This window comes from Puma concolor, chromosome B3, assembly GCF_028749965.1.
Source record: "Puma concolor isolate L17-30 chromosome B3, mPumCon1.1.hap2, whole genome shotgun sequence".
NCBI classification, from domain to species: domain Eukaryota; kingdom Metazoa; phylum Chordata; class Mammalia; order Carnivora; family Felidae; genus Puma; species Puma concolor.
Window position 1 is genome coordinate 129,090,234 of NC_141672.1, and position 27,186 is coordinate 129,117,419.

Here is a 27,186-nt window from a genome sequence, read left to right on the forward strand (position 1 = left end):
AAAAAAAGGAAAAAAAAGAAAAAAAAATCAACACTACAGAACTCACCTAAATGAAGTCAAAAGGAGCCACACACTGGGAGCACAATTTGCATAACTGTACAGAATTAGGATCTAAAACCTATAAAGAACCCCTATACACCCACCAGAAAGATGCTACTAATAGGAATATGGGGAAAGCTGTGCAGAGGCAACAACAGAAGTGAAGGCCAGAATGCTCAGTTACCTTACAAGACAGAAAACCTCACTACCAGGGAAATGCAAATACATAACAAACCCCAAATACACTTCATACCCATTAGATTGGCAACACTTCGGTTCAGTAATGCCAAGAGTTGGCAAAGATGTGGAACAGGAATCTCCATGCATGGCTGGCGGCAAGGTAAAGAAGTACTAACTGAATTCTAGGAAATAATTCCAGAAAAAATAACACCAACACTATACAAAGTCTTTTAGAAAGAAAACAGGGGACATGTCTTAGGCTCTCTTTTATGAACTAGCACAACAACGATGGTAAAACCAGACAGGGACATTACATAAAAAGGAAAAAATAAACCCAAATTCCTTGTGAACACAGCAATATAATTTACTGCATTAACACACTAAAAAAGGAAAGTGTTACGGTAATCTTACTACATGCAGAAACAGCATGTGACCTAATACTTTCAGCAAACTAGAGGGGAATAGAAAGGAATATCTAAAACCTAATAAAGAGTAGCTATAACAAGCCATAAAAAACATAGAGCTAATGTCGTAAGGGTGAAACATTAAATCCTTTCTCCCTAAGATGGGGAAGGCAGAGATGTCTGCTCTCATCACTTCCAAACTGACACATTTGCCGGAGGTCCCTGACAGTGCACAAGAAGGCAAGAAAAAGAAAAGGCATTTAAGGACCGGAAAGAATTAAAACTTTACCTGCAGACATGACAGTGTGGAAAGAAAATCCTAAACATGGGGTAAGATCAATCTACCAGTACACCTCTACAGCTGGCCTAGAATTTGATTCTTGTAAATAACAGAGAAATGTCTGTAGTAGCAAAAAGCCAACAGGAGAATGGATAAATCATGGTATACTCTTAGGGTAAAATAAACAATCTTTTTTTTTTTGAAAGGGCCAAAAAAGGGGCATTTGGAGGTGAAGGCAACAGTCTCCCTTTCAGAGTGTTTGGTGGAAGGCAAAGAGACATAGGACAGTTTGAGGAGGCAGCAGGAACAACAGGTGCTCTGAACAACGGAGAAGTGAGCTGCACCTGTGTGAGGCCAGAGAGAAAGATGAAGCAAGCAGGAATGAAGGAGAGGAGCCACGCCAATGGCCCCGGAAGAGAGGCGGCATGGGTAAAGGAAAATAGTTCCTGGTCAGGGAGACATGAAGGAGAGAAGATGGGAAAAACGCAGGGGTACAGCTGTTAAAATGAATCACCTGGAGCTGTTGGCTACTCTGCTGGGATTCTGCCACAGCACATAACTGTGAGGTGCTAAGGGCTGCAGGTTATGTGGGACTTTATGGCTTTCCTATATCCATGGATATTAATGGAATATAACAGTAATTTTTACAAACCACCAATCAAAAATTTAGATTCAGACATACCGGCAAACAAATACTACTTCCAAAAATTGAGCTGTGATAGTAAAACAGATTAACATCTATTTAGCTAAAAGTCTTTTCTGATATAATGGTTATAGTTATAAAAACAGGAGACGTACCTTTTTTTTTTTTTTTTTTTTAGGAGATGTACTTTTAACAAAACACTTAGTTTCACTGTTCCCAGCCTGTATGTTTCAAGTATGTATTTTTAAAAAAATTTGTTTTTAAATTTATTTATTTTGAGAGACAGAGCAGAGGAGGGGCAGGGAGAGAGGGAGAGAGAATCTCAGGCAGGCTCTGTGCTGTCAGTGCAGAGCCTGATGCAGGGGTTGAACTCACGAACCGTGACATCCTGACCTCAGCTGAAACCAAGAGTTGGACACTTAACTAACTGAGCCACTCAGGCTCCCAAGTATGTATTTTTAAATGAAAAACACTTTTGCTTACAAACTGCAAGAATACAATTTTGTAAGTATTACTCTATTACAGCAGTAATGCCAACTTCCAAACCAAACTTCCTACCTTCACCATGTGCCCCCTTGGCATGCGTGTGGAGGGCGAGAGAGGAGCTGGTCTGGGCATACTGGGAGGGCAATGGAGGAGGAGGGGGAGTGGCCTGGATCGGCTCATAGCGTTTCTCACCAAATGATCTATCCGCAGTGTCAGCTTCAGGAGACTTTCCCCTATGAAAAAAACAAAGACAATGCCAACTTATGAATATGGATTCACATTTACAAAAAAGCAAGTTCTCATTCTTCTAATTATCCCTGAGCTAAAAAAAACAACAACAAAAAACTGGAAATTTCACAATTTATTCTTATGAGTATAAATGGCTAACTCTACCAAAATATACAAACAAATTCAATCATTCATCAGCACAAGAAATGTAAAGACAGGACAGATACTTAAAGAATATTAGTAAAACATCCAGAAGATGGCAACCAAAGGCAGATGAAATTTTGGGTATACTTGTAATATTAATTGTGTTGCTTACAAAAAGGCAGTAATGGTTGGGAGGTTTAAGAAAGTCTTGCAAATATTTTGAAAAATATTTATTGGCCCAAATCTTCCTTAGATTCACTACTGATTTGGTATCTAAAGTACAAATCCTTGGTTTCTGGCACACTCAGAGCACCACAAAAAATGTTTTTATAGACCAGAGGTTGGCAAATTTTTTGTAAAGGGCTGGACAGTAAATGTTGTTGGCTTTTTGGGCCATACAGTCTCTGTCACAACTATTCGAACTCTGCCCCAAAGCAGCCATAGACAATATGTAAATGAAATGGGTGTGGTTGTGTTCCAGTAACACTAAACACACTGGACATCTTTCACTTTGAAACTGCCCTTGATTTACTAGATCCATTTTTAATTGTTTAAATAGTTGCTAGAGTAGCAGACACTGCTTGATTTTATAAGGCTCTTTTAAGTCAAATTGTGCCATGTATGCTTATTTTTCAGATCGCCAATTGTTAATACGTAACACGTACAATTCAAACAAAAGAAATCTTTAAAATAGACCCATAATTACAACACTGCCATCTAAACCTTTGCAGAGAGCCAAAGCTGCACTGGTTTTATGTGCACAAACAAAACACACATTTGGAATGTATTTTCACAGAAAATTTCATTGGGGAAATCTACTCTAGTGATTGGCTTTAAAACTATGTGGTTTTGTCGCTTTCAGGCACTTAGGCTAAACATTTGAAGATGACTTTAAAATCTAAAAGTGCACATAATGCCAGTGACGCAGTGAGGGACACCTCATGTAACAGCCTCACATTAATGCCAGTCTTACCACTTGACGGTCCTTTTCAAGTAGTCATAGCTAGGATAAGAGCCAAGAAATCTAGGTGATGGCAAAGCAAAAGCGCAATAGAAAAATGAAAGAAAATGGTCAATCTAACTAAGTACATTTGCAGCAAATGGAACTCAAATGTCATTTTAAAATATCAACCAAAAAAATACACATCCACCATTTCAGAATCATCTGATCTATAAAAGAAAATATCACTAGCTCTCAAGTTTGGAAAATCACCAATAAATCAAAATACAGTTAATATAGTTAGGTACTGCCTGCCCACTTTCCACATACATTTTAAAAATGTTTATTTATTTTGAGAGAGAGAGAAAGAGAGAGAGAGAGAGAGAGCGCACACATGCATGCACGCAGGAAGGGCAGAGAGAGGGAGAGGAAGAATTGCAAGCAGGCTCTGCACTACTAACCATGAGATCACGACCTGAGCCAAAACCAAGAGTCGGAAACTTAACCTTCTGAGCTGCTCAGGTGTCCCGGCCCTCCACGTATTTTAACTGTGCTGCTAGTGAGTAGCAAGGTGCTTGAGCTTTATTACTCTTCCATCTCTGCCCACTTTGGCTTCACTTGCTAGTGGTGAGCAAGGAAACGGACTAAATAAAGAAGCAATACTAAGAATAATCAGCAGACTCTGAAGAAGTAAGAATGAAATGCTCCATTAAAAAAAAAAGGGCTGGGCAAAAGAAATCCTCTAAGTGAAAATGTAGGAGGAAGCCGTACAACACAACAGCTGTGCTGATCCCTAGTGGGGGTGATGATGAACAGGCAAGCTGAAATATGCATGCCTTTGAAACCTGACTATGATTAACCTGTGCTCTTTCCTGGCAAGACCTGAATCCATTACCAGTCCTAAAGTAAGTCCTGGGATGGGGGGGAGCCTATTTGCAAAGCTTCCATGTTTGAATCTCACAGCCTCTCTCAGTGAATGCCACATGCACATAGAAACCAAGTTAATCTTACTAAGTTCTTAAAAAGCTGAAAACTACTAACACTTATTTTGAGACATAAAAGTCTCACAGTAAGTTGACTTTTGAGAGACAAGATATTTTAGTGACAAAAACTCTCGTTGCCCTGAAGAAGCTCAGTTTCTGGGCTGGGACACATGCACAGGGCTCTTCTAGCCCTGTCATAGGATCCCGGAAACTCCTTACTTGTTTTGAAGATCAATGTCTGAGTCACTGATCTCCTAATCTCCCCAATTCCAACCCAGCTCTCCAGAGCTGTAAGAAAGGTGATATCCACTTGCTCTCTGGGGCGTCTGTCCTGTGCTACCATTCTCCCTTCTCAACTCCCATCATTTCTCAGGTATGGAGTTTTTGTTGGAGGGTGGGGAACATGAGAGAACAAGCAAGGGAGGGGCAGAGTAAGAGGGAATCTTAAGCAGGCTCCACACCCAGTTCAGGGACCAATGTGGGGCTTGATCCCACGACCCTGGGATGAATGACCTGAATGAAATCAAGAGTCAGACACTTAACCAACTGAACCAGCCAGGTCCCCTCGGAGGTATGTTTTTAAGTGGAACAGAAGCACCTATTATTATCCAGAAGAAAAGAGCTTTGCTATTTCTATATTATACTTTAGAAAATGAAGGCCTGTAGGCAGTCTACTGGTAACAAAAAGCAGTTTTGAAATACTGTAAGAGGGCTGTATATTTTAAATGACTTTCTAATTGTTAAAGCCGTATTCACTGGGCACAACAGTACAACAGCATTAGAAGGGCAAGGCACAGAGACCCCTTATGTCTTAGCCATCATGTCTCACTCCTCATTCTCCTTCCCAAAGCTCTATCCACCGAATACCCACATGGGGACGTGAAGCACAACTACAAAGAGTTTTTGATTTCTATCACAAAGGAAGGAAATGTATTAAAATGTGCATCTCAAGTCACACTTTCCGGCTTCCATAACACTCATGGCAGGAAACACAAACATTCAGAGTCTGGGGCCTATTCACAAAGACAGATGTTATGTGTTTCTGTCAAAGGCAATCTACCCTTGAGAAACCTCTGACCAGTTAAGACTCATTCCTCCCAGAGCTGCATTAATGAAAAGGTGGGCAGCTGACACACCTAGCACACTATGCCCTGTGTTGCTGGGTCCTCACCCACCAAATACTAGGCAGCATTCTAGACCCTGAATGAAAATTATACGTCACAAATACGTTAAGTCTTCTTTGTAGAAAACTCAACCCAAAACCAAAAATGCCTTGTCAGTTGATTCTCTGATGAGACTTCTTACTTTTCAGATCTAAATGTGTTCTTTTAAGACTGCATTCTATTTACCGAGTATATAAAAGGATGAATAAAATCTCTCTCCTTAAACTATACCCTTGGACCTGCTTCTAACAAGAACGAATGTGTTTAATGACTTAAGTAGAGATGATTACAAAAGGATACACCCTCCTACCTTACCAGAGGTGAGCTACTAAGGCTCACCGGAGTCTGGACACCCTCCCCAGATGTACTGGGCACCTCTCTAGCGTTGTGTTGGGGGAGGCTCACAATACTGGTATAAGACACCGTTTGTATTTAACAGAACCCCCACTGCAGCACCCAAAGTTTGCATTTGCATTTCACATAAAGGGCTTTCTTCTCTAGACAAAGACTGAAATAGAGGACAGTGGGAAAAAAGTTTTAAATCTTCACTTCAAATGATGTCTAAGAAAAAAGTGGTAATTATAATTAGATTTTTAACAATAGAGGTTTTAAAGTATTTTTAAAAAAAATTTTTCACTCAACAGTACACGACAAATGATAGTTAAGTTCAGACAATCCCAAGCATCTAATTCAGTAAAAATCTGGGTGCTTTGGAACTTGGTAGGTCAACTTGGGTAGGTGAAACTATAGTCCCCATCATTCATTCAAACACTAATGTAGGTGCTGCTGTGAGGGGGACTGACAGATGTAATGCCTCTAAATCAGTTGAGTTCAGTTAATCAAAAGGGAGATTATCTGGATGGACCCTTTTAAAAAGAACTTAGGTCTTTCCTGAACTCAGAGACTCTCAAACAGCTCTGGATCTTCTCTCTTCCTGTCCTGTGAACTCACAACTTGTTTATTAGCAGGGTCCTACAACGGTGTAAATGAATTCCCTGTAATAAATCCACATGTTTCTCATTCTTGTGGGTTTGTTTTGCTGAAGTATAAACCCACCTATGCCTATGTGAGTTTCTACCTCACTCTCAGTTGGATTTGTACCCCAACAAAACCACAAGAAAGAAAAACAAATCAACAAAACCTCCAATAGACAAGTCAACAAAAGGGAAGAGCACAGAACAGGGAAAACGACTGGGAGTGGAGAAACTTGGGTGTTCAGTCCTAGCTCTGCCTGCCCATCACGTCACCTCATGTGTTAAAACTTTCCTTTCGTTTCCAAGTGTAAAACTGGACCAGAATACTTAAAGTCGTCTCAAGCTCCCACATTTAAAAAAAGATAGCTCTTTCTCACCTTGAAGAAAAAACAACAAACTATTATCTTCCCTCAAATAATGTCACCCCCCTTGCTATTTTCATACTTAAAAAATAAAAACAGAAAAGAAGGAAAAGAACCAGCATGAAATATGCTGCACAGAGAGAGGGGAGACTTATGATTCACCTAAAAATCAGGGTCTTCACCTCAAAACCTTTTGATTTTAACAACTTTCCTAATGCAAAAATTTCATGTATCAGATATCAGGGTTTAAGGACAAAAGACACACACACATATTCTAGAGCTACAGACTATGCACAGTGCTGAACCACTGGAGCCAACAGAAATCATGTGTTAAATATGGACTTAACTATATTCCTTCCAAATACACTGAACTTCACATGATTACTTTATGCAACTGAATGTTTATGTTTCTTCTTATTTTTAAAAGTAAGTCTCAGGTGAAATAACTTACTTTGAAGAGTAACTAGAAAAGTTTGGTTGATTCTGAGAATGAACTGGCTTGGCAGGCTCTGAGAGATGGCCAGTAGGAATGTGTGTAGAAGGCTTGTTTTCAAAACTTCTTCGGTCAAAGTAGGAGAGTTGCTTTCGATAATATTCTTCATCCTCCTCGGGATCGTAATGATTTGACCGAACAATATCTTCAGGTGGCTTCATTTGAGGTTTCTGAGGTTCTGGGATCCTGACAATGAATGACAAATGGAACTTTTTAGATGTTAATTTTACAAAGAAAATGGAATACACAAATATGTTATCTTGACCTTTTACTGCTATGATTATTCAGCATCTAGCTGAACAATCCAACAGTCAAAATGGACATTCCAAATCCCATGTCTTCATACATTTACACTCAGAAGGCAGCCCTCTTCTGGCTCATGAGTCCTTTGACATAACCTAATAAGCTTGATAATTATTTGGTCAGAGCCTAACAGCAGGTTAGAAGCAGTTAATTAGAGAATAGGAAGCACTAACTAAGACAGTGGAGAACTTCTCAAAGTATATACATCTATGTTAGCAACAATTAATAACTGAGAGAATTTAAGAACTTTAATCCAGGATCAATAAAGGATTCTCATAGAAGGAAACAGCTCTATATAGTCCAAAGTTCTACAAGGCACAGGAAGCAGTGGGGAAGAAAGTAAGTTATTAAGCAAATTAATACCGAGCTTCCTCAACTTATGATGGGATTACATCATGATGAATCCACTGTCAGGTTAAAATACCAGGAGTCCAAAATGCATTTAGTACACCTCATCTACCAAACACCCTAGCTTAGCCTAGCCTGCCTTAAGTGTGTTCAGAACATACATGAGCCTACAGTCGGGCAAACTCATCTAACACAAAGTCTATTTTATAATTGAGTACCTCATGTAATTTATCAAATGCTATACTTAAAGTGAACAAGAGAATGGTTGTAAGGATACAGGGTGGTTTTAAGTGTACTGGCTGTTGACCCCCGTGATCACATGGCTGACGGGGAGCTGCCTCTAAGCGGCATCAGGAGAGAGTACTGTACCATATATCACTAGCCTGGGGGGAAAAAAAATTAAAATTAAAAATTTTGAAAAGGTCTTTTATGATTTCTACTGAATGCATATTGCTTTCACACTCTTGTAAAGTTGAAAAATCCTAAGTCAAACCATTATTAAGTTGAGGACCGTCTGTCTATACATTGTTATGTACACTCTGCTTAAGTGAATTTTAGAAACTTTCCAACAAAAATAAATAGGTTTCACATCAAAAAAGGGCCTAAGCTTTCAGTTATTACATATTTATTTTATGGAAAACAGCTAATGATACTGGCTAAAGAAGACCCAACAGTAGTTTACGTTTTCATGAAAAGCACTAGACATCATTAAAAAGAAAACGTAATGTCAGATAGCAGCTTCTCTTTATTACAAATACAAATGTAAGCAAATAAAACTCATTAGTTGGGCAGAAAAACTATTCAAACCCAGTCTGTCATTTACTCACAGTATGATGAGGCCACTGTTAAGAGAGCAGCTGGCCAGGTTTCTCTCCTGGCTCCACTAAATCCTAAAAGCTACTCAAAACCCTCAGCCGTAGTGCCTCTCTTAGAAAAATTTTTTTTAAATGTTTATTTATCTTTGAGAGACAGAGAGGGAGAGAAGGGGGGGTGGGTAAAAAGAGAAGGAGACATAGAATCTGAAGCAGGCTCCAGGCGCTGAGCTGTCAGCCCAACGCAGGGCTCGAACCTACAAACCATGAGATGATGACCTGAATTAAAGTTGGATGCTTAACCAACTGAGCCACCCAGTCACCCCCCTCAGTGCCTCTCTTTAAAATGGAGGAAAGGACCCACACTGCACTGAAGTGCTTAGCACACTGGCATACGAGTATGCTCCCTAAATAATTAATTTTTGTTATTTTAGTGAAACTCTGTTTCCTTACCCCTGAAGACTAAGAGTTTACATGTCTGAAAGCACTTTAAAAACTAAAAAACATAATACAAATGCAGGGCTTTAAAATTTTTATTTTAATTGCTTGCTAGAAGAATATCTCTTTGAAAAACTTGATTACTGAAGGCTAACAAAGATCTGTTACAGAAGGCATTTTCAAGACCTTTATTTTTCTTTCTAGGGCCACTATCTTAATTAGAAAGGCTAGTAGTTTCCGTTTAAGGACAACAATCAAGATCCTCTCCCTTTTCCTTCCTCTCCTCTTCTAACACAGTAAATGGCTTGCTTATTAACTAGGTCAGATTCTTGGTCAGTTCCATACCACAAACACCACCAAGTGTACCCACCTGTACAGTGTTTTGTCATGTTCACTGAATTGATTCTGAGGAGTGGCTTTAGGACCAATGATGGCAGCACCTGGAGGTTTAGATGCTACCTCTGGAGGCTGCAAAAAAGAAGACAAACATGCCCCAGGAACAGATAGTTACACAACAGGTTTCATTTAAGCAGGAGAGGGAGAGCCACGAAGCACTCTGAAGTGCTCCTTCACTGAATGTGCCCACGTGTCCAAGGCAGGAAAAGCATGGTTACATGCTTACCTTAAAACCAGAAGTGTGGTTTTCATCCTTCTTGTTCTCCATCGATGCAGATCTTTTGTTTTCAAACATTTTAACTCTAGTGAGCACAGACTGGGGTTTCATTGCTGGATCTTCTTCCTCTTCAGTCAGAGATGGGGGTGGAGGCAGTGGTTTGGTATTTGAAGGCAGAACTTCTGGCTTATGCTGAGATGTGGGTACTAGAGGAGGGATGACTGCAGCACCATGGAGAGGCTCATAGTGGCCTGCTTTAGAGGTAAATCCTTGTGATGGTACTTGCTCATAACTTCGTGGGTATTGGTCAAAATACTGCTTGGGTTCAGATGCCTTCGGGCCTGCTGAAGAATAGGACTGTGCTTCTGGTCTGTATCTGTTATGCATGTCATATCCAGGAGTTGGCTGCTCTTCATGTCGTAGGGTGGAGGTTCTAGGTGGTTGGTCATAACGTGGTCTGCTGTCATAGGGTAGAGGGGCTGGCTCTTCAAAACGTGGGTAATACCCTCGTTCTGAGGACTCTTCAGGATGCTGTCTGGAGTCAAGGTCCCGAGGATGCTGATTATCAAAAGAAGGCCGAGGCTGGTAGGGCTGTTTGTCATCATAATACGACCACTGCTCTTCATATGTAGGAATGCGCTCTTCATAGCGTAGACGATGGTCATAGTTTCGAGAAAACTGGTCTGGGTAGCCAGAGGAGTCGTATCTGTACACGGGCTGTTCAAGGTCTCTACTGGCTTGTTTCTCTACATATGGGGGTTGGGATTCATAGCTCAGATTAGGCTCTTTGTCTGGCCTCTGCCCTGGGTGACCAACGGGTGGCTGTTTTAAAACATGATTCTGTCTCATCATTTCCTCAGGATAGGGATCTTTTCTATACACCTGTATAAAAAAATTCATGTGTAAATACAACGGCTGGTTTTCAATTCTAGTCTACTTTAATACACAAAAATATAATTTAGTATGTGAAAATGGTATGTTCCACCATTTATTATCAAGACAGAAAGAGATTAGTGAGAAAGCTAGTTTAAGTGAAAGCTCAAAATTTATAATGCAGGTATAGGGCTTTTATGTTTTAGCATGTTCTAAATGAAAGTGAGCTAAAGATAATTACTAAATTTAGTAGAAAATTAATACACTGAACTACTGATTCCATTTGATTTGGACAGAGTAAATAAAAATCATAAAGAAAAGTATGGACACCATAATTCATAAAACACAAAATGTTCATGATGGGTCACAGCTACATACTACAAGGAACTCTGGAGGGTACTGAAAACCAAAAAATAAAAGTAATAAAAACATTAGCACAAATCCCAATTAAAAGGCCTATCTCCACATTATCAGTAGTATACCACCGGAAGCCATGCACACTACAAAACTGAAATGATCCATATTGATTGGAAAGCACCATGGTGTGTAAGCCCACAGGAAAAAAAGCAAAAGGAACACTTAAAGGGCAAAGCAAAAATGATCGTGTGCTAGACTGATGGAGAGCAACAAATGAGGGCAACACTGCGGCACAGGTACCTTTGCTGGATCTACATGCGACGACAATGACGGCTCTTGATCTCTTAGCATTATGTGAGCTGCCTCAGTACTTGGTGTTCTTAAAGAATCAGCTTGTGGTGAGTAAGATGTGGAAGGAGCTGGGGTGGGCCCCTCCAGTCTTACATTAGTTAAAGTTACATTATGATTAACGGCAGAGGTTGATGATGCTGGGGTTGTTTCAGGCGAAAGGTAAGGGACTGGAGATGAGGCTTCTGCTTTCTGTGAAGTGTTTAAAATATTTTAAATATAGTGTTTCTGTTTACTTCTAACTTCCCACTTCCATTTATAGGGGTTGGTAGACATACATTTTAAGTGTGCTGAATAACAAAACTATGACCTCATGTCCTCAATTTTTTAAAAGAACTTCAGTATACTGCTGTGTAAGACAAACACACAAAGCTTAGAATTAAGTCCTTGGTATTGTCAAATTGAAATTAAAGATCAATTCTTAATCTGAAGAAAGGACAAAATATACTCTTCAACTCAATCACCACATTCTAAGATTTAATAATTCACTTCTAACTACAAAACGTTGAATGCTTGCTGCTTACCTGTTGAGAGGCTGTTTTAAATCCAGGGGAGTCTATTCTATGAATTGGTTGTGGCTGCGCTTGTGGTGAATAAGGAGGATATGTTTGGTTTTCATGATGCATTCCAGAGGAGTCCTCTCTTACAGGCTCAGAGGACCGTGTAATGGCAGACTCCGGTGGAGTCCCAACCTCATCATTAAGAGTTTCATCTAGTTCTTGATCAGTGTAGGCCCCGCCTTCTGTATCTGTGTCTTCATAGTCAGAAGTGTGTCTACTGTCCGTGCTATACATTGAGTATTCACTACCTGGGGCTGACAGGTAGGACAGACGATCATCATGCAAATCAAGGTCATCACTTGTAGCACCATCCGCCTGGGTCAAATAAAAGTAAATCAAAAATTTTATTCAGTAGTTCTTTAAGAGATGGCCTTTATTTTACAAGGGAGATTGAAAAGGGCATTTTTCTTTGGAGAAAGCACATCTATTTCTTGAAACTTCTGGCAAGGAAAGGTCAAGAAGATTGTACAAGCACACATGCAGACACACAGAACATCCTTTGAGATCTGAAGGGGCTTGGAAGAATGAAAGGCTGGCTGGCCAGCCAGGACAAAGCTGGACTCCGAGGCTCAGCCCCAGGAGTCCATGAAGAAACTCTGACACCACTCAGGGTTTATAAAACCTAATCAACGTAATAGGTCCCTACTTTACTGCCCCAAAGCCAGGGGAAGAGGGAGAATGCTACCAAACCAAGCTGACAGAAACAAGGACACACTGACAGAACAGCGCATGTAAGAGTAACTATGAAAATAAATGCCACAGTTCAAGGTGAGTAAGAGCTTACATACATATACATAGAGAAAACAACTTGTTTAAAAAGTTGGTATTTGGCCCTTTAAGTTTTTATAAAACAAAATGGGAAAGAATCGCCTAAGTGCCGGTTGCCTCATTAAATTAAGAATTGTTGTTTTCATTTTTTTTCATAGATGTAGTGTCCAATGGATGCTGAGGGAGAAATGCAATTATGTTTCTCTTTGATAAGTAGTTAAGAACTGAGTTGGTTTTTATTAGTCTACTTTACCTTCTGAGTAGACTAGAAAGATAATGAGAAGTACCTGAGGGAAAGGAATCTAAAGAGTTGCATCAACAGGCTGCCATTAGATACTAGTTTGAAATTAGTACCTGGATTAATTAGAACAGTCCCTGAAGAGCTTGCCTGGACATTGTGCCCAGTTAGGCAAGAGAGCTGAATGATCTGGAATCCAGAATTCAGACAATCCTCCTTCCATTGTAGCACAGACTGAAGGAGAAACATAAGGCCTGAGCTGCCTGAATGGGACTTTGCACACAGTCCTATGCCTGGCTCTCTTATGAGCCTGAGCCTGAGTACCGCCTTCCTGATAAGAAAGACTAGGGTATGTCAGGCCTCCTAGGGGCTCTCGTTTTCAACAAAGTACCTGCTGGGCTCAGGGAGTGAGAATCCCAGGGCTCTCTCTATGTTAGAGCAGACTCTCCCCCACAGAAATCTCAACGGTGTCTAAACTCCCTAATGGCTGCTACAGAAGAGAAGCCATTTTGCTATCTATTCTAACCTTTAACTCACCAGGGTTCTGTAAGACTCTAACCCATCAGCCAGCCAGGGAAATATTTAAGTTCTTGGGGAAGAATTAACTTGGAACTCACCAATCCACCTCGCTTTCAGTGCTGTGAAATGCACTAGTGAGCAAGAACCATGGGTTGCTCTGAACCAAGAAATGACATATGCCTACATGTTAAGAAAGCCTCAGGATGACTTTTCTTGGTTTAGTAGGGAACACACAAGACCATGTCAGATCTTGCAAAAAAGATCTCTTCCTAGCAATTAGACCAAAGTAGTACACTCAGGAAAGTCAATGTGAAATGATGTGGTTTTAGTTTAAGAATTTGTCTATTATGATAAAATATACTTGAATAGAAGGGGCAGGAGATCTAGCAAGCTTCATTTAAATTATAACAACCTTTTATGATTTACAAAATGCATCCATCTATCCTAGTAACAAATGATCTATTTTTCCTCACATAAAAAGTTGGGGGGAGTGAGACCTGCATTTTAAAACCCAAGCAAGACAGGAAGCACACAATAATACCACAAAAAGAAATTTACACAATATTAAGATTTGTGGATAAAGAAAATCCCTCAGATAGGCAAAGAGCACATTCTGTGTATTTATAAACTAACTTCATTTTGAGAATCACCAATGCAAGCTATTAACCACTCGAGTGGACAAAGGCTGCTGAAAGAATTGTTTTTACAGATTAGTATGACAGGGACTGCGATCCTTTATATCAAATGCCACATGAGAGAAAATTAGTAATAGTGTGTTTTTATAAAGTGGTGCAGTAGGTTTTTTCCACCTGGATTTGTCTGTCAAGTGTCCCAGCTGATATATCAGTTATTCAAAGTGGTCTGATGATCTCATATGCACAGTCCATCCCCCAAGTGGTACTGATGAGAAAAACCATGATTCTGACATGAATACAGGTGGGAATAGCAGAGCAGACACTACCTCTAGATGTAAGCACTGTAACATCTCTTCTTGCAGAGGTTTGTGTTTCCTGGACAAAGGGCATGGTGGTCCTAAGCATGCAGCATGCACTGCCAGAGCAGCTGTAGCCATAGCCAGGCAGAGGAAAGTAGAGGCCATGCAGGCGCAAAACACAACAAGAACCAAGCCAACAAGGAAATATAAAACACACACACACAAAAAAAACAACAGAGATATTCTCAATTTTCTCTAGTAACCAAAACATCAATAATATTATACTGAAGGTAAAAGATATTAAAACAAAAGGCTCTTTCAGCTGTATTAACTTGCCAAACAAAATGAACACTTTTTTCCCATCGAAGACTGCTATAAAACCAGAGAGACTGACAATACAATAGATAGTAGCTATTTTAAAGCTGGCCATCTGCAGGGCGCCTAGGTGGCTCAGTTGGTTAAGTGTCCAACTCCTGATTTTGACTCAGATCATGACCTCACGGTTAGAGAGTTCGAACCGCACATCTGGGCTCTGCACTGACATTGCAGAGCCTGCTTGGGATTCTCTTTCTCTCTGCCCCTCCCCTGCTCATGCTCTCTCTTGAAATAAAACTTAAAAAAATAATAAAAAAGGGGCGCCTGGGTGGCGCAGTCGGTTAAGCGCCCGACTTCAGCCAGGTCACGATCTCACGGTCCGTGAGTTCGAGCCCCGTGTCAGGCTCTGGGCTGATGGCTCAGAGCCTGGAGCCTGTTTCCAATTCTGTGTCTCCCTCTCTCTCTGCCCCTCCCCCGTTCATGCTCTGTCTCTCTCTGTCCCAAAAATAAATAAACGTTGAAAAAAAAAAATTAAAAAAAAAATAATAATAATAATAAAAAAAAATAGAGCTGGCCATTTGGATGTATATAAAATCAAAATTTGAATCTAAAAATGATGAATTGCTTTGTCCAACATTTCCTAGTAAGTTAAAACAATATTAACAGCCGCTAAGTGAAAAAAAAATCCCTAGGTAAACAAAATAACACATGTTCTTTACTTAAGGCTTCTCAAAGCCTTTACCATGCTGGTGGGTCCCACTGCCCCATGTAGGGGGTGTGGTTGCAGATTTCTCATCTGTTACTTGCCTTCACAGTGCCTTTTTCTTTCTGACCAAGTCCTAAATCTTGTATGCAGAGGACAACACTCTGGGCAACACTCACCTACCCACCCAACTCTCCTCATTTCCAGAGAAGGAAAGTGAAGCCAGGTTCTAAGTCATTCCTCAGACAGGAGCAGAGCCAGAACTCAAACTTACTCTTTTAGTTATCATTTAAGAACTCTCTGAGATGACACCACTGAAGTGGTAATTCAATAGGTAGGGAAATTTCCGAATCTTTTACTATCAAAAACAAACTCTCCCCAAATTATTCTAATATGTTGATCTAATTAGAAACAATGGTAACTCAAAGGCTTTTCTGATTTGTTATATCATTTATTGAAAGGGTTCAAAAATAACAGGAAATTTCTTACCTTTCCTTCAGAAACCCATACCAACTGGTTTTGCTGTTGCTGAATGGCTTCTTTCAATGCACCATACCAACCATCATTCATTGAATTTAAGTTAATTGTAGCTGAAAATAAATTAACAACATTGTTTAACGATTAGAATACCGTCAAAAGCCAGAATTCATTCAAATCTGCTTAGAGCTCAATCATCATTTCTTAATTATTTGAAATACAATATTTGAGGACACACATCTTTGAAATTTGTTTTGGTGCTACACATTTAAAAAAAAATTTTTTTTTTAACATTTCTTTCTTTTTGAGAGACCGAGAGAGACAGAGGGTGAGAGGAGGAGGGGCAGAGACAGAGGGAGACACAGAATTCAAAGCAGGCTCCAGGCTCTGAGCTGTCAGCACAGAGCTCAACGTGGGGCTCAAACTCATGCACGGTGAGATCATGACCTGAGCTGAAGTCTCATGCTTAACCAACTGAGCCAACAAGGCAGCCTTGTACATTTTCTTTCAATCCAACAGCAGCCGTTAATACTAACAAGAAGCTTTCCAAGGCAAAAGTTATATAGCTTTTGGCATCTAAACAACACATTTTTGTCTACATATTGTTGCCTAGACATTTTAAACTAAATGAAGGCCTTTAATATACTCACTTGTAAAAAGATGGTGATTATTTTTACGAAGTTTATGAGACCGTTCATATAATTTCCTGGCACTTTTCCGAGATTCTGGACATAACCTCATCCTCATAGTTTTCACACCTTGCTTAGAATCAGGGTTAAGGAATACTACAATTGGATACCACTGGGCGTAATTCAGACGATCAACTGCATTTGGGGTTACATCTAATAAAGCATGTTTGTCCTGGAGACACAAAGCAAAAAACAAATAAGGACACAAGCCACAGTTAATTAAGAATCATCACCTTCAAAAAAAGTCACAGCCTAGATTACATTCCAATGGTAATAGACCTTTAACTGGGCTCCAAAATGTCTCCAGAGTATATGTTAGAAAAATCTGTAATCAGAACTTAGTTCAATACAAATTCTAGCCCAAATTTTTTTTAAAACTTCTTAACCAGCTCACTTTAAGACAGCCCCAATACTTACAAGTTGACAGCATTATCTATGTTCAGTAAAGTGAAGAGAGTACAAGAATTTAATGTTCCTAACATGACCCTGTCAAGTAACAACATATTCCTTATGCATATAAATATCTTTTGATGCATGTAATGCACTTTCTTTGAAAGTGGTTACTGGAATGCCTTTCAGTAGAGGTTTAATTTTTTTATAGTATATCAGTAATAATCTTAGAAAAGCTACTTTTCTACTTCCAAATTAACTAAACTTCATACCACTCAAAACACAACATTCACAGTTAATAATGAAATAGGGCAATTTTTAAGAACTTACCTGATCTATTATTTGCTTTATCGTATGAAGGCGAATAATGCCAGAGCTACGTTGGTCAGTCCCAGCATCTCGTGGTTCACTTTCTATTCATGACGTCAGGACAAAAACAAAACATCAAATTTCTATTGGTTAGACCAGAGTTTCTCAACTCAACTACTGGGTGCTAGTGACATGTTGGGCTCTGCAATAGTTAGTTATAGGGGCTGCCCTGTGCACCATGGCCAGTTCAGCAGCATTTCTGGCCTCCTCCTGCTATATGCCTCCGGTCCACACTGGGACCAATAAAAATGTATCCAGGAGTGGCCAATATCCACAATAGATCAGAACTGCCCCTGGCTGAGCACCACTGGGTTAAGATTAATGCTTCCCAACAATTCCGGGATTAGGAGAAGTGAGGCGCTTGCCTCAGGAGCAATATTTAAGGGGTACTACAAAAACTCTGCAATCAAGTAATATTTTGCTACAATATGTTCAAAATATCAAAATTAGTAACCCACAATAAACAGCATACCAAAATTTTAAATAGAACCAGTTAAGTGAAACATGAGTAAATATCTAAGACTGTCACTTGGTCAAGAGAAATGATCAAATATGGCAATTCTTCCCATTGAAAATATGATTTTAAAAAGCGGATTTAAAAATATTGATGAGCTTGCTTCCATTAAAGCCAGGAAAAGAAAATTATAAATTCTGTGTTTGATACAAATAAAATATTTAAACTTGAAATAATATGAGTTTTAATACACGTATTTTTCATGTTTTCCAAAATTTTTCTAACTACTTCAATGTCCTGGGGAAAAACAGCCATTGAAAAAGATGTAAAAACATGTATGTATGGACCCACATTTTTTCTTTTGCCTTGTGCTTAAAATGGCTTGACATGGCACTACTTCCAAATGTTTTACACATTGTGACATGCAGAGAAAATGGCACTATTTGTATGGCCAACAGAGATAAACTGAGGAGGCCTCTCCTGGGTAGAGCTCCATCTAGCCAAGGGGGACTGACAAAATCAATACCTGGGCAGATCCATCAGCAACAATGCTATATAGCAGACTGGTTGGAGACTTCTGGGTTAGAGATCTTTTCTATAATAGTAGAAGGGGAACCTAGGAGCAGTTGATTTCTAACTGTGAGACAGCCTATGGTTTCATACTAGTAACCTATCTCTCTCTACTCATCTACAGTATGTCAAGTGCAGCTTGAGATGGTTACTAACCAAATTATCTCAGAGGTCCAATTTATATGAAGTTCTTCCCTAAAAAGGTACAGCAATGTTTGTGACTCTGGTCACATGGAAAGCTTCAAAGACAAAAAGGAACTCTGGTGTTTCAGATCAGACAAAAATCAAGAGATTTGGAAGGACAAAGGTCACAATGAATGATAGGGGGAATGACTCTAGAGAATGAGACTATCATAAGGTAAAAGCTCCATGGACAAAGAGAGCAGAATTTCAAATCTGGTGAACAGAGAATTAGAGAGAGAGATCAACTGGGAGTTTTGGTTGGAGAAAAGCTACTAATTCCTTAACTCAAAAGACCTTCATTAGATTCAGAGAGGACACTAACTAAGCTATTTGAATCTCTTTTATAAGAGTCTGGCTATAGTGTAGAGTAAACCCAATTAAATCAATCAATTGCTCCCTAAGGTAGGGCTTTATAAGTCTTCACACTTTTCCTAAATTTAAAAAACCCAAGGTTTGGTTATGGGTGGGGTTACCACTAACTTTTTTTCTTTTTTTAAAAATTGTATTTATTTATTTACTTATTTATTTGAGAGAGAGACAGAGAGACAGAGAGAGAAGCACCCGTGTGCCAGTGAGCAAGGGGCAGAGAGAATCCCACAAGGTGCAGAGAGAGGGAAAGTGTGGAGCCCAGAGTGGGGATTGAGCTCTCCAAAAGCAAGGCTTGAACTCACAAAGCAGGAGATCATGACCTGAGCTTAAGTAGGATGTTTAAACAACTAAACCACCCAGGCGCCCCACCATTAAATTCTTTATGTTAAATGTTACCTATAACAATGACCCAAAAAAACCTCTTCTGAAAAAAATCAAACTGAATGGGGAATCAGAAATAAACATTTTCTTACTTGCTCAAATTTTATTATTATGTGTCTGCAAATCTTAGTTTCATAAAATATCCTCATTCAACTTTACCAAAAACCAAGTAAAAAGCAATATAATAAGGCAATGCTCTGATCCTTTAAATTAGCACTTATGAAGTTAAAAATATTAACGCAGATCTCATATAGTAGGTAGAAACAACAAAAACAATGGCACAACCCTCTGGAAGGCAATAGGATTATAAATAGCAGTAGCCAGAAAATGTTCATATCCTATGGTTCACTCCTTCCTGTCTTTGAAAATTCTAAGAAAATTACCGTAAATATGGAAAAAGCTATATTCTTGAGTATTTAAATCCTTTGGGAAAGAAGGCAGAGCATAAACAAGCAAATAAAAATATGGACAGATTTCTGTATCCTTTATAACAGTAAAATATAACACTGAAAAAATTATGTAAACAACAGAAGGCTGTTCAACCAAATTTTGGTTGCAGAATGGATAATAAAAAAATATGGTATTATCTATTAAGAAAGAAAACAATAAATAAAACTCCACAAAAGTCTGCTTACAAAGGGTGATAGGGTGGAATAAAATATGACAGGATAAAATTTAGGATGATTATGATGTATGTCAAAACTAATTCTCTAACCTTTCCAAATAGAAAATGATATTTTTATAATTAGGAGTAAAAAACCAGTTTCAAGTGTTTACATATAGTTTAGAGCAAGCTACAGTGGTCATAACTAAGTCTGTATATTTAAATACCACCATAGCTAAACTAATGAACTAATAAAAGAAATCTGCAAGCAAACTCTGCAAGGCATTTAAAGCACTACATCTTCAATATTTATATTTAACACTAACTTACTATAAATGCCTACAATAATAACTGATCGCTTGAATCATGCTTTCATTACCCTTTTTATATACTTGAGTGTTTCTATTAGCTCAATGACTGAAAGCACTGGATTAAAGCCAGGAAAGGTTGGGTTCAAAGTTGAGTTTTGTGACTCATCAGCTGGGTGTCATCAGGAAAGTTTGGAGTAAACAGGTTGTGATGGTCCCTACCACTCTAACGCTCAAGTTACTGGACTTCAGCATGGATAATGCTGGTAAATGGATACTGACACCCCATTGTAATATTGTCAGGATTTATTAAACAAGATTGTGTGCAATTTTCATATGAAGGCCAGGGCTTCATAAATGGTGATTCTTTTTATTATTAAAGGGAATTGGTATAACAAGAACACAATCACTCAAGTTTCCCTTCAAATTAAATACATGAGGTAAACTGCAAATTTTCACTTCCAGAAAGTTTTATTTCTATTAAGTGAATGGATCAGATACACCCTTTAGAGAAATAACTAATTAAGTAACACCCTCAACCTCATCTTCAGTCTTTTTTTTTTGTTGTTTATTTATTTTTGACAGAGAGAGAGAGACAGAGCATGAGCAGGGGAGGGGCAGAGAGAGAGGGAGACACAGAATCCGAAGCAGGCTCCAGGCTCTGAGCTGTCAGCACAGAGCCCGACGCGGGGCTCGAACTCATAGACCACGAGATCATGACCTGAGCCGAAGTTGGACGCTCAACCAACTGAGCCACCCAGGCGCCCTGATCTTAAGTCAGTCTTAAGGCTACTTACTTGCAATCTGATAAATATCTGGTTCTTCTCTTGCCAGCTTTTCTCTGGCAACATCAGCTATGGGTCCAAAGATAGTTACAGGTCTCAGAAATCCAGCTGGAGAGAAAGTCAAAGAAAAAACAACATAGTTTATACTTTTTCTTTCTTTAGCATATTGACATTAAAGGGTATTAAGGTTAGTCTACAGAAAATAACCTTCTCGAAGAACAACTCTTTCATAGGCTGGAAACTTTGTTTGAACTGGCTGAGCTGACAAATCCTCTCTACTCTTTCGAAGATTTCTCTTGGAGCTGCGAAGACCCCGGAATCTCCAAAAGTCAGCACGGTCTCCTCCTGCTGTTTTTGGAAGTGTGTATTGTACACTGGCTAACTGCTCAGCCCTGGATAAAAAAAGACAGAATAGACAGAGGACAGGTAGACAAATAAATACATTTAAAAACAAAACAAAACAAAAAGACTCATAGATAAAATGTCAAAATACTGGATAGAATTCTCTTCACATGCAGTTTAAATCTCAATGCTTATGGGGGGTGGGAGGGAGGGGAGGGTGGGTGATGGGTATTGAGGAGGGCACCTTTTGGGATGAGCACTGGGTGTTGTATGGAAACCGATTTGACAATAAATTTCATATATTGAAAACAAAATAAAAAATAAATCTCAATGCTTAAACTAAAATAAAGGAGTCTGTACAACTAAGTCAATCATAGACACAGTAAATACAATGAAAACTAACTCTTTACATTGCCAAAATTTCCCAGCGGGATTAAAGTCTTCCATCATCATTTACTTAACTTGTTCTATGAGAAGTATCCAAATATTCATACCTGTTCTTATTGGGGATGATGCCTCGTTCTACTTCTTTATGATTTTTGCCAATTCGAATAGCAAGCCAAGAGCCTAGTTTTCCATTGTACAAGGTATCCACAACACGGAACACCTCTCCTTTGTTAAAACTAAGTCCATAGGGAGACTCCTTTTCATATTCAAAATGGGTTCTAATATAGAAAGAATCTCCTACATCTGATTCAACGATGCGACGATAAACTAAAAGGAATCAAAACAAAAACAGTATCAATAGCTAGTGAGATAAATTAATCTGAAAAGAACAGATTATGTGAAGATGCTATTGGTAATAATAATAAAAATAGCCCTCAACATATGTTGAATTCTTACTATGAGGTGCTGTATACAGTATTCTAGCTCATGTATATCACCATGACCTCATGAAACAGGAATGCTTAGGTTAGCATCTCCATTTTGCAGATAAGGAAAGTAATGCAGAAACTCGAGCTCTTGCCTGAGTAATGCAAGATCAAGCAACTTGTCCAAAACCACGCATGTGCTCTCTATTTAAGTCATCTAACTTAATTTTGCTGCAAATTATTACAGATATTCACATTTTCTAAATAAATGGTTCTCAAATAATGGTAACTCTGCTTCCCCTAGGGGATATTTGGCAATATCTGGAGACATTTTTGATTTGGTATGTGTGCAACTGGCATCTAGTGGATAGAAGCCAGGGACATTTCTAAACATACTACAATGAATGGGTCAGCTCCCACAAAAACAATTATTTGGCCCAAAGTGACAGCAGTGCTGAGGTGGAGAAATCCTGTTTTAAGTGAAAAGTGTATTTGCTTAATCAAAGACAATTAGCCACTGTCTTTAATTAATGCTAACAAAAATGTATTGCTTAGAAAACATCAGTAAAAACTTTGGAAGCTAACCATATGCTTCTGCATGGTTCTGATGGCTAATAAAAACCAGGATTTTTCTATGCCATGTGAAGGTCTGGACAGCATTCTATCTAAATTAGAATGCCAGAAAGGCTGGTGGTATTATCACACTTTCAAATAAGCATAATGTAACACTATGTGCCCCTAAGTGATTTAAACTCCCTCTGACATTAACAAATTCATTTATCACTCAACTTTGAGTGATTTATTAAAAAATGGAAATTCAAGTCCCTATTTAATTTCTCAAAATTCTACAGATTTTCTCCATTTTCAGGCAATATCTCACCATCTTTCTTCTTCTGAGCCAGTATGGTCACTTCTTCTCCTTTAGGGAGGTCGAGCAGGAAAAGAACGGCTTCTTCTCTTATGATGTTTGTGAAATCTACATTGTTTACCTGTTAAAATGTATTTCATAAATTACTCTTGGTCATATATTTTAAAATTATGAAAATACTTCTCTACATAGAGAACAAGTGTTTTCAGACTTGAGCTAATTTGAAAATATCACCTCTTTAAGAGGGAAAAAATGATTTTCCTTTGGAAGAAATTAATATACTTTACTTTAAAATAAGTAGAAACCAAGTAAACTGAGTGAAGGTGTAAATTCATTTAAAGAAAAGCCACAATGCATGCTGACATTAAAGATCATCTACTGCAAAATCTAACCAATTTAGACCAAAAAAGACAACTCTCTGTCTTTAAATTTTTGTAAGTTATAATGTTGTATACCAATATACCTCAATAAAAAAAGATTTTTTAAAATTCTGTGAATGTATAATAGAATCCTACTTTTTAATAGTTTCTGAAAAAGAAATCAGAAGGAAATGAGGTAAAAAAAAAAATAAGTGTATACATTGTGGCATCTCTGTAAGAGTTTTTGTATGATGTAAGTCAAGGTTTGCCAAGTCAATATCTACTTATACTTGAAGCTCTTAAGAACCAAAGGACACATATCAAAATGATGTTACTAAGTGCATGCAGGATTACAGATAGATTTTCTTTTTACCTTTTGAAAATTTTCCAGATTAAAAACTATTAACATGCGCTACTTTTATGATACAAAACAAGAGCAAACTCTTAGGAAATACATTAAAAATGATGTATGTAGGGGTGCCTGGCTGGCTCTGTTGGTAGAGCAACGTAACTCCTGATCTCAGCATTGTAAGCTCAAGCACCATGTTGGGGACAGAGCTTACTTAAAAAATAAAATTAAGAAAGAGCTTTTAAAAAATAACATAACATAAGATAAGATAAAATGATGTATGTATGCCCTGATTATTTCAAATAGGATATGCAGTAGATAAGAGATAGGTCTGTTTAATTTCTTTAATACAGTGAACATTATTATCCATGATGTGTCTGAGCACAATGTAAATATCACCAGGAAGAATCAAAGTACACTGTGAGATGGAAACCAGTAAGTCAAAGATCATACCTTGATTTTATGCTAAGTTTGGAGGGAAAGGAAGACAGAAAGCAGAGGAGGAAAATGGCCATGGGCAGCTGGCCCAGTGTGAGGAAACTCAGGCAAGAGCTCAAAGTGAAGATTCCGAGAGTGGGCTGCTGACATGAGTCATCAAACCCAAGATGGAGACTGCGTAGTAGCAAGAGAGAAGCACAGAGCTGCTTATATTCCCCAAGTTTTAGAAGAACCATTAAAGATGGTTGGGAAAAGAATTTAAAAGATTAAAGGAGTATCAGAATGGCAATGTTATGGAATCCAAGGAAGAAAGCACTTCATGAAAGCACTTAAGATAGTCAAAACACTGCTAAGAAATAAAGGAAAATGAGAACTGAGGATGCCATTAGGTCAATGATGGCTTATGAAAATTCAGATTCAGCAGTGGTTAAGGTAGAAGCCGAACTATAAAATTTTATGACAGCAATGACTGAAAACAAAGCAGGGAAGGGACTCCACCATACTGACAAGTTCAACAGCAAAAGGAGAGAAAGAAGACAGTACAGAATAAATGAAGAGGCGGGGGAGAGGGAAAGAGAAAAACATGAACAAGCAGAAAGATTCTGAGCAGGAGACTGAATCCAGCACATGGCCAGGAGGTAGCCTGAATGCAGGAAGAGAGCAGAATAGGGGTGGTGATGACAATATGAGGTGGAGAGGTGGAGCAAATAGGAATTCACATTTAAAATTTTTTTTTTTTTCAACGTTTATTTATTTTTGGGACAGAGAGAGACAGAGCATGAACGGGGGAGGAGCAGAGAGAGAGGGAGACACAGAATCGGAAACAGGCTCCAGGCTCTGAGCCATCAGCCCAGGGCCTGATGCGGGGCTCGAACTCACGGACCGCGAGATCGTGACCTGGCTGAAGTCGGACGCTTAACCGACTGCGCCACCCAGGCGCCCCAGGAATTCACATTTAATAGATATGATCTTTTTGTTAAAATGGGACATAGTTTATCTGCCATGAGGTTTGGATGTTTTAAGAAGAGACAGACATGGATGGTCCTATGTGACTAGATAGCATTGCTTATAGAAAAGACAGAAAAACAACAACAGAAGAAAAGACCACGTCTGAAGTGGACTTTCCGACTCCTGTAACTGGTCCTGTCTCTTGTGGGCCATGAAGCTTTGGAGCCAGGGCAGCTTACACATTTGCCTGATGGAAATCCCATCTCCCTGCACATAAGCCATCACACCGGGGTGAAGAAAGCCCCAGAGGACTGCTGCAAGGGCTGATCCCATGGGAGAGAAACGACAGATGGCAAGTTGTGGCCCATGACAGTCTTGCCTGCCTGAAGGTCTAGTTGAACTTAAAATGACTACTTGGTATAGGGATCTAAGACCTTTTTTTTTTTTTTTTTTTTTTTTTTGGTAGGTTCAATGAACGCCAGAGATTTAAATGAAACCAGAGCATCACACTGTGTAGTAACACATAACACAGCAGTCAACAAGAACGAATGCAGCAATGGGAAGGGATGAGGCCAGTAAAACCAAGACTTGACGGATTCATCTGAATGGTTGTCTGGTTCAATAGGCTGTGACAGAAGATTACAACTGAATTATAATAGGTTTGCTGTGTTTGAGGTCTTTCTCTAAAGATCTAAGTACTTTCAAATCACATTTCTGATATACCAACATACCCTGAGAATTTGATCACCCTCTTCTAAGCCTTCTTTGGCTGCAGGGCTATCTTCTAGAACACCAGCTACAAATATTCCAACATCATTTCCACCAGCCAGCCGCAGACCCACACTATCTCCTTTTCTGAATTTTACCAATTTCATGCTGGGCCTGTTAAAACAAATATTTCATTTGAAATGGTTAAGAGAAGCTTGAAAAGTTATAGTAAACTGATACAATGAGAACTATATTTAGAATGAAACAAAGGACGATCATTTCTGAAATTTCCCTCATACCACTAATTTACTGAATACAATTTAGTGCTAGAATTCCAAGTCAGATTTAATGGTACTTTCTTTTATTCTCTGATTAATAAGTTTTAAAATATCTGAATTTAATATGCAATTACTGCTTTACAACTAATTTCTAAAACTAGTTTATAAAAACAATGTTTTCCCAACTCAAAGTCTTGGATATACATGGTACATTCACAATGGTAAAAAAAAAAAAAAAACAAAAAACAAAAAACAAAAAACTTCCATTTTTTTCCACCCCAATTCATTCATATCATCTCTATGGAATAACTGAAAAGTACTGTTTTACAAAGGTAGAAACTGAAGCACAAATTGACAAATTTTCCTAATACCAGGGAACCAAAATGAGGCTCCAAGCATTGTGATCTTTACATCCAATAGATAATGGTTTTTAAACTTTGCAGTTGGTAGACTCTGAGTTCATACAGATCACTTACTCTGCAGCCTCTCTGGATTTTAAATAAAAATCTTATCATCAATCAGCCTTTCTGGATTAGCCCCATACTCAATCTCTGCCCTTTTCTTACGAGAGAGAGAGAATGGGAAGGAATAAATGTATGCACATTCTTTTATCATCAGTGTACCATCACCATGATATTCCTGAAACAAAGACTAAAGGATGTCTTAGAAGAATGAGTGGGCAGAAACGGATCATAATTACAAACTACCCTGTAGGGTAATTAAATACAAATTACCCAGCTAGGTTTCTAGAACTTTCTCACAATTTCTAGTCAAGAAGACACACAATTCTATTACCTATTCTGACACGAAGGATAGAAAAGTCCCTTTCTTTTAATTCATTAAGTAACAATGAAAAAATTATTAGAAACTCAGAAAGTAAAAAATACAAATCAAATCAATGAATGAATGAGTTGAGGAAAGAGAGAGGAGTCTAGTTCTTTTAATCCAACTAAAGACCACCTTAAGTTTTAGATGTTATAAGGTATTCACACTTGATCCCACTTCTTCACCTGGAGCTAACAATTACTAAGATGTAAACATCAGAGCCTGTAGGTTA

At 38.6% G+C, this 27,186-nt stretch overlaps 1 protein-coding gene across 5 annotated transcripts in view; it reads right to left on the minus strand.

The window, feature by feature from the left end:
- The window catches only part of TJP1 (tight junction protein 1), a 249,209-nt gene that overhangs the window by 8,401 nt on the left and 213,622 nt on the right, over positions 1-27,186 (minus strand). For 3 of the 5 annotated variants that reach the window (XM_086711384.1, XM_086711382.1, XM_086711386.1), the window contains 14 exons: positions 25,875-26,025; positions 23,062-23,170; positions 21,864-22,083; positions 21,235-21,419; positions 21,040-21,135; positions 17,335-17,417; positions 16,576-16,786; positions 15,938-16,038; positions 11,936-12,286; positions 11,364-11,603; positions 9,843-10,715; positions 9,591-9,688; positions 7,278-7,505; positions 2,105-2,265 (listed from right to left, as the gene is read on the minus strand). In XM_086711384.1, the coding sequence (XP_086567510.1) occupies positions 2,105-2,265; positions 7,278-7,505; positions 9,591-9,688; positions 9,843-10,715; positions 11,364-11,603; positions 11,936-12,286; positions 15,938-16,038; positions 16,576-16,786; positions 17,335-17,417; positions 21,040-21,135; positions 21,235-21,419; positions 21,864-22,083; positions 23,062-23,170; positions 25,875-26,025 (3,107 nt within the window). The remainder of the gene's footprint in view (positions 1-2,104; positions 2,266-7,277; positions 7,506-9,590; positions 9,689-9,842; positions 10,716-11,363; positions 11,604-11,935; positions 12,287-15,937; positions 16,039-16,575; positions 16,787-17,334; positions 17,418-21,039; positions 21,136-21,234; positions 21,420-21,863; positions 22,084-23,061; positions 23,171-25,874; positions 26,026-27,186) is intronic. The other 2 variants (XM_086711385.1, XM_086711383.1) reach the window with 1 other exon arrangement.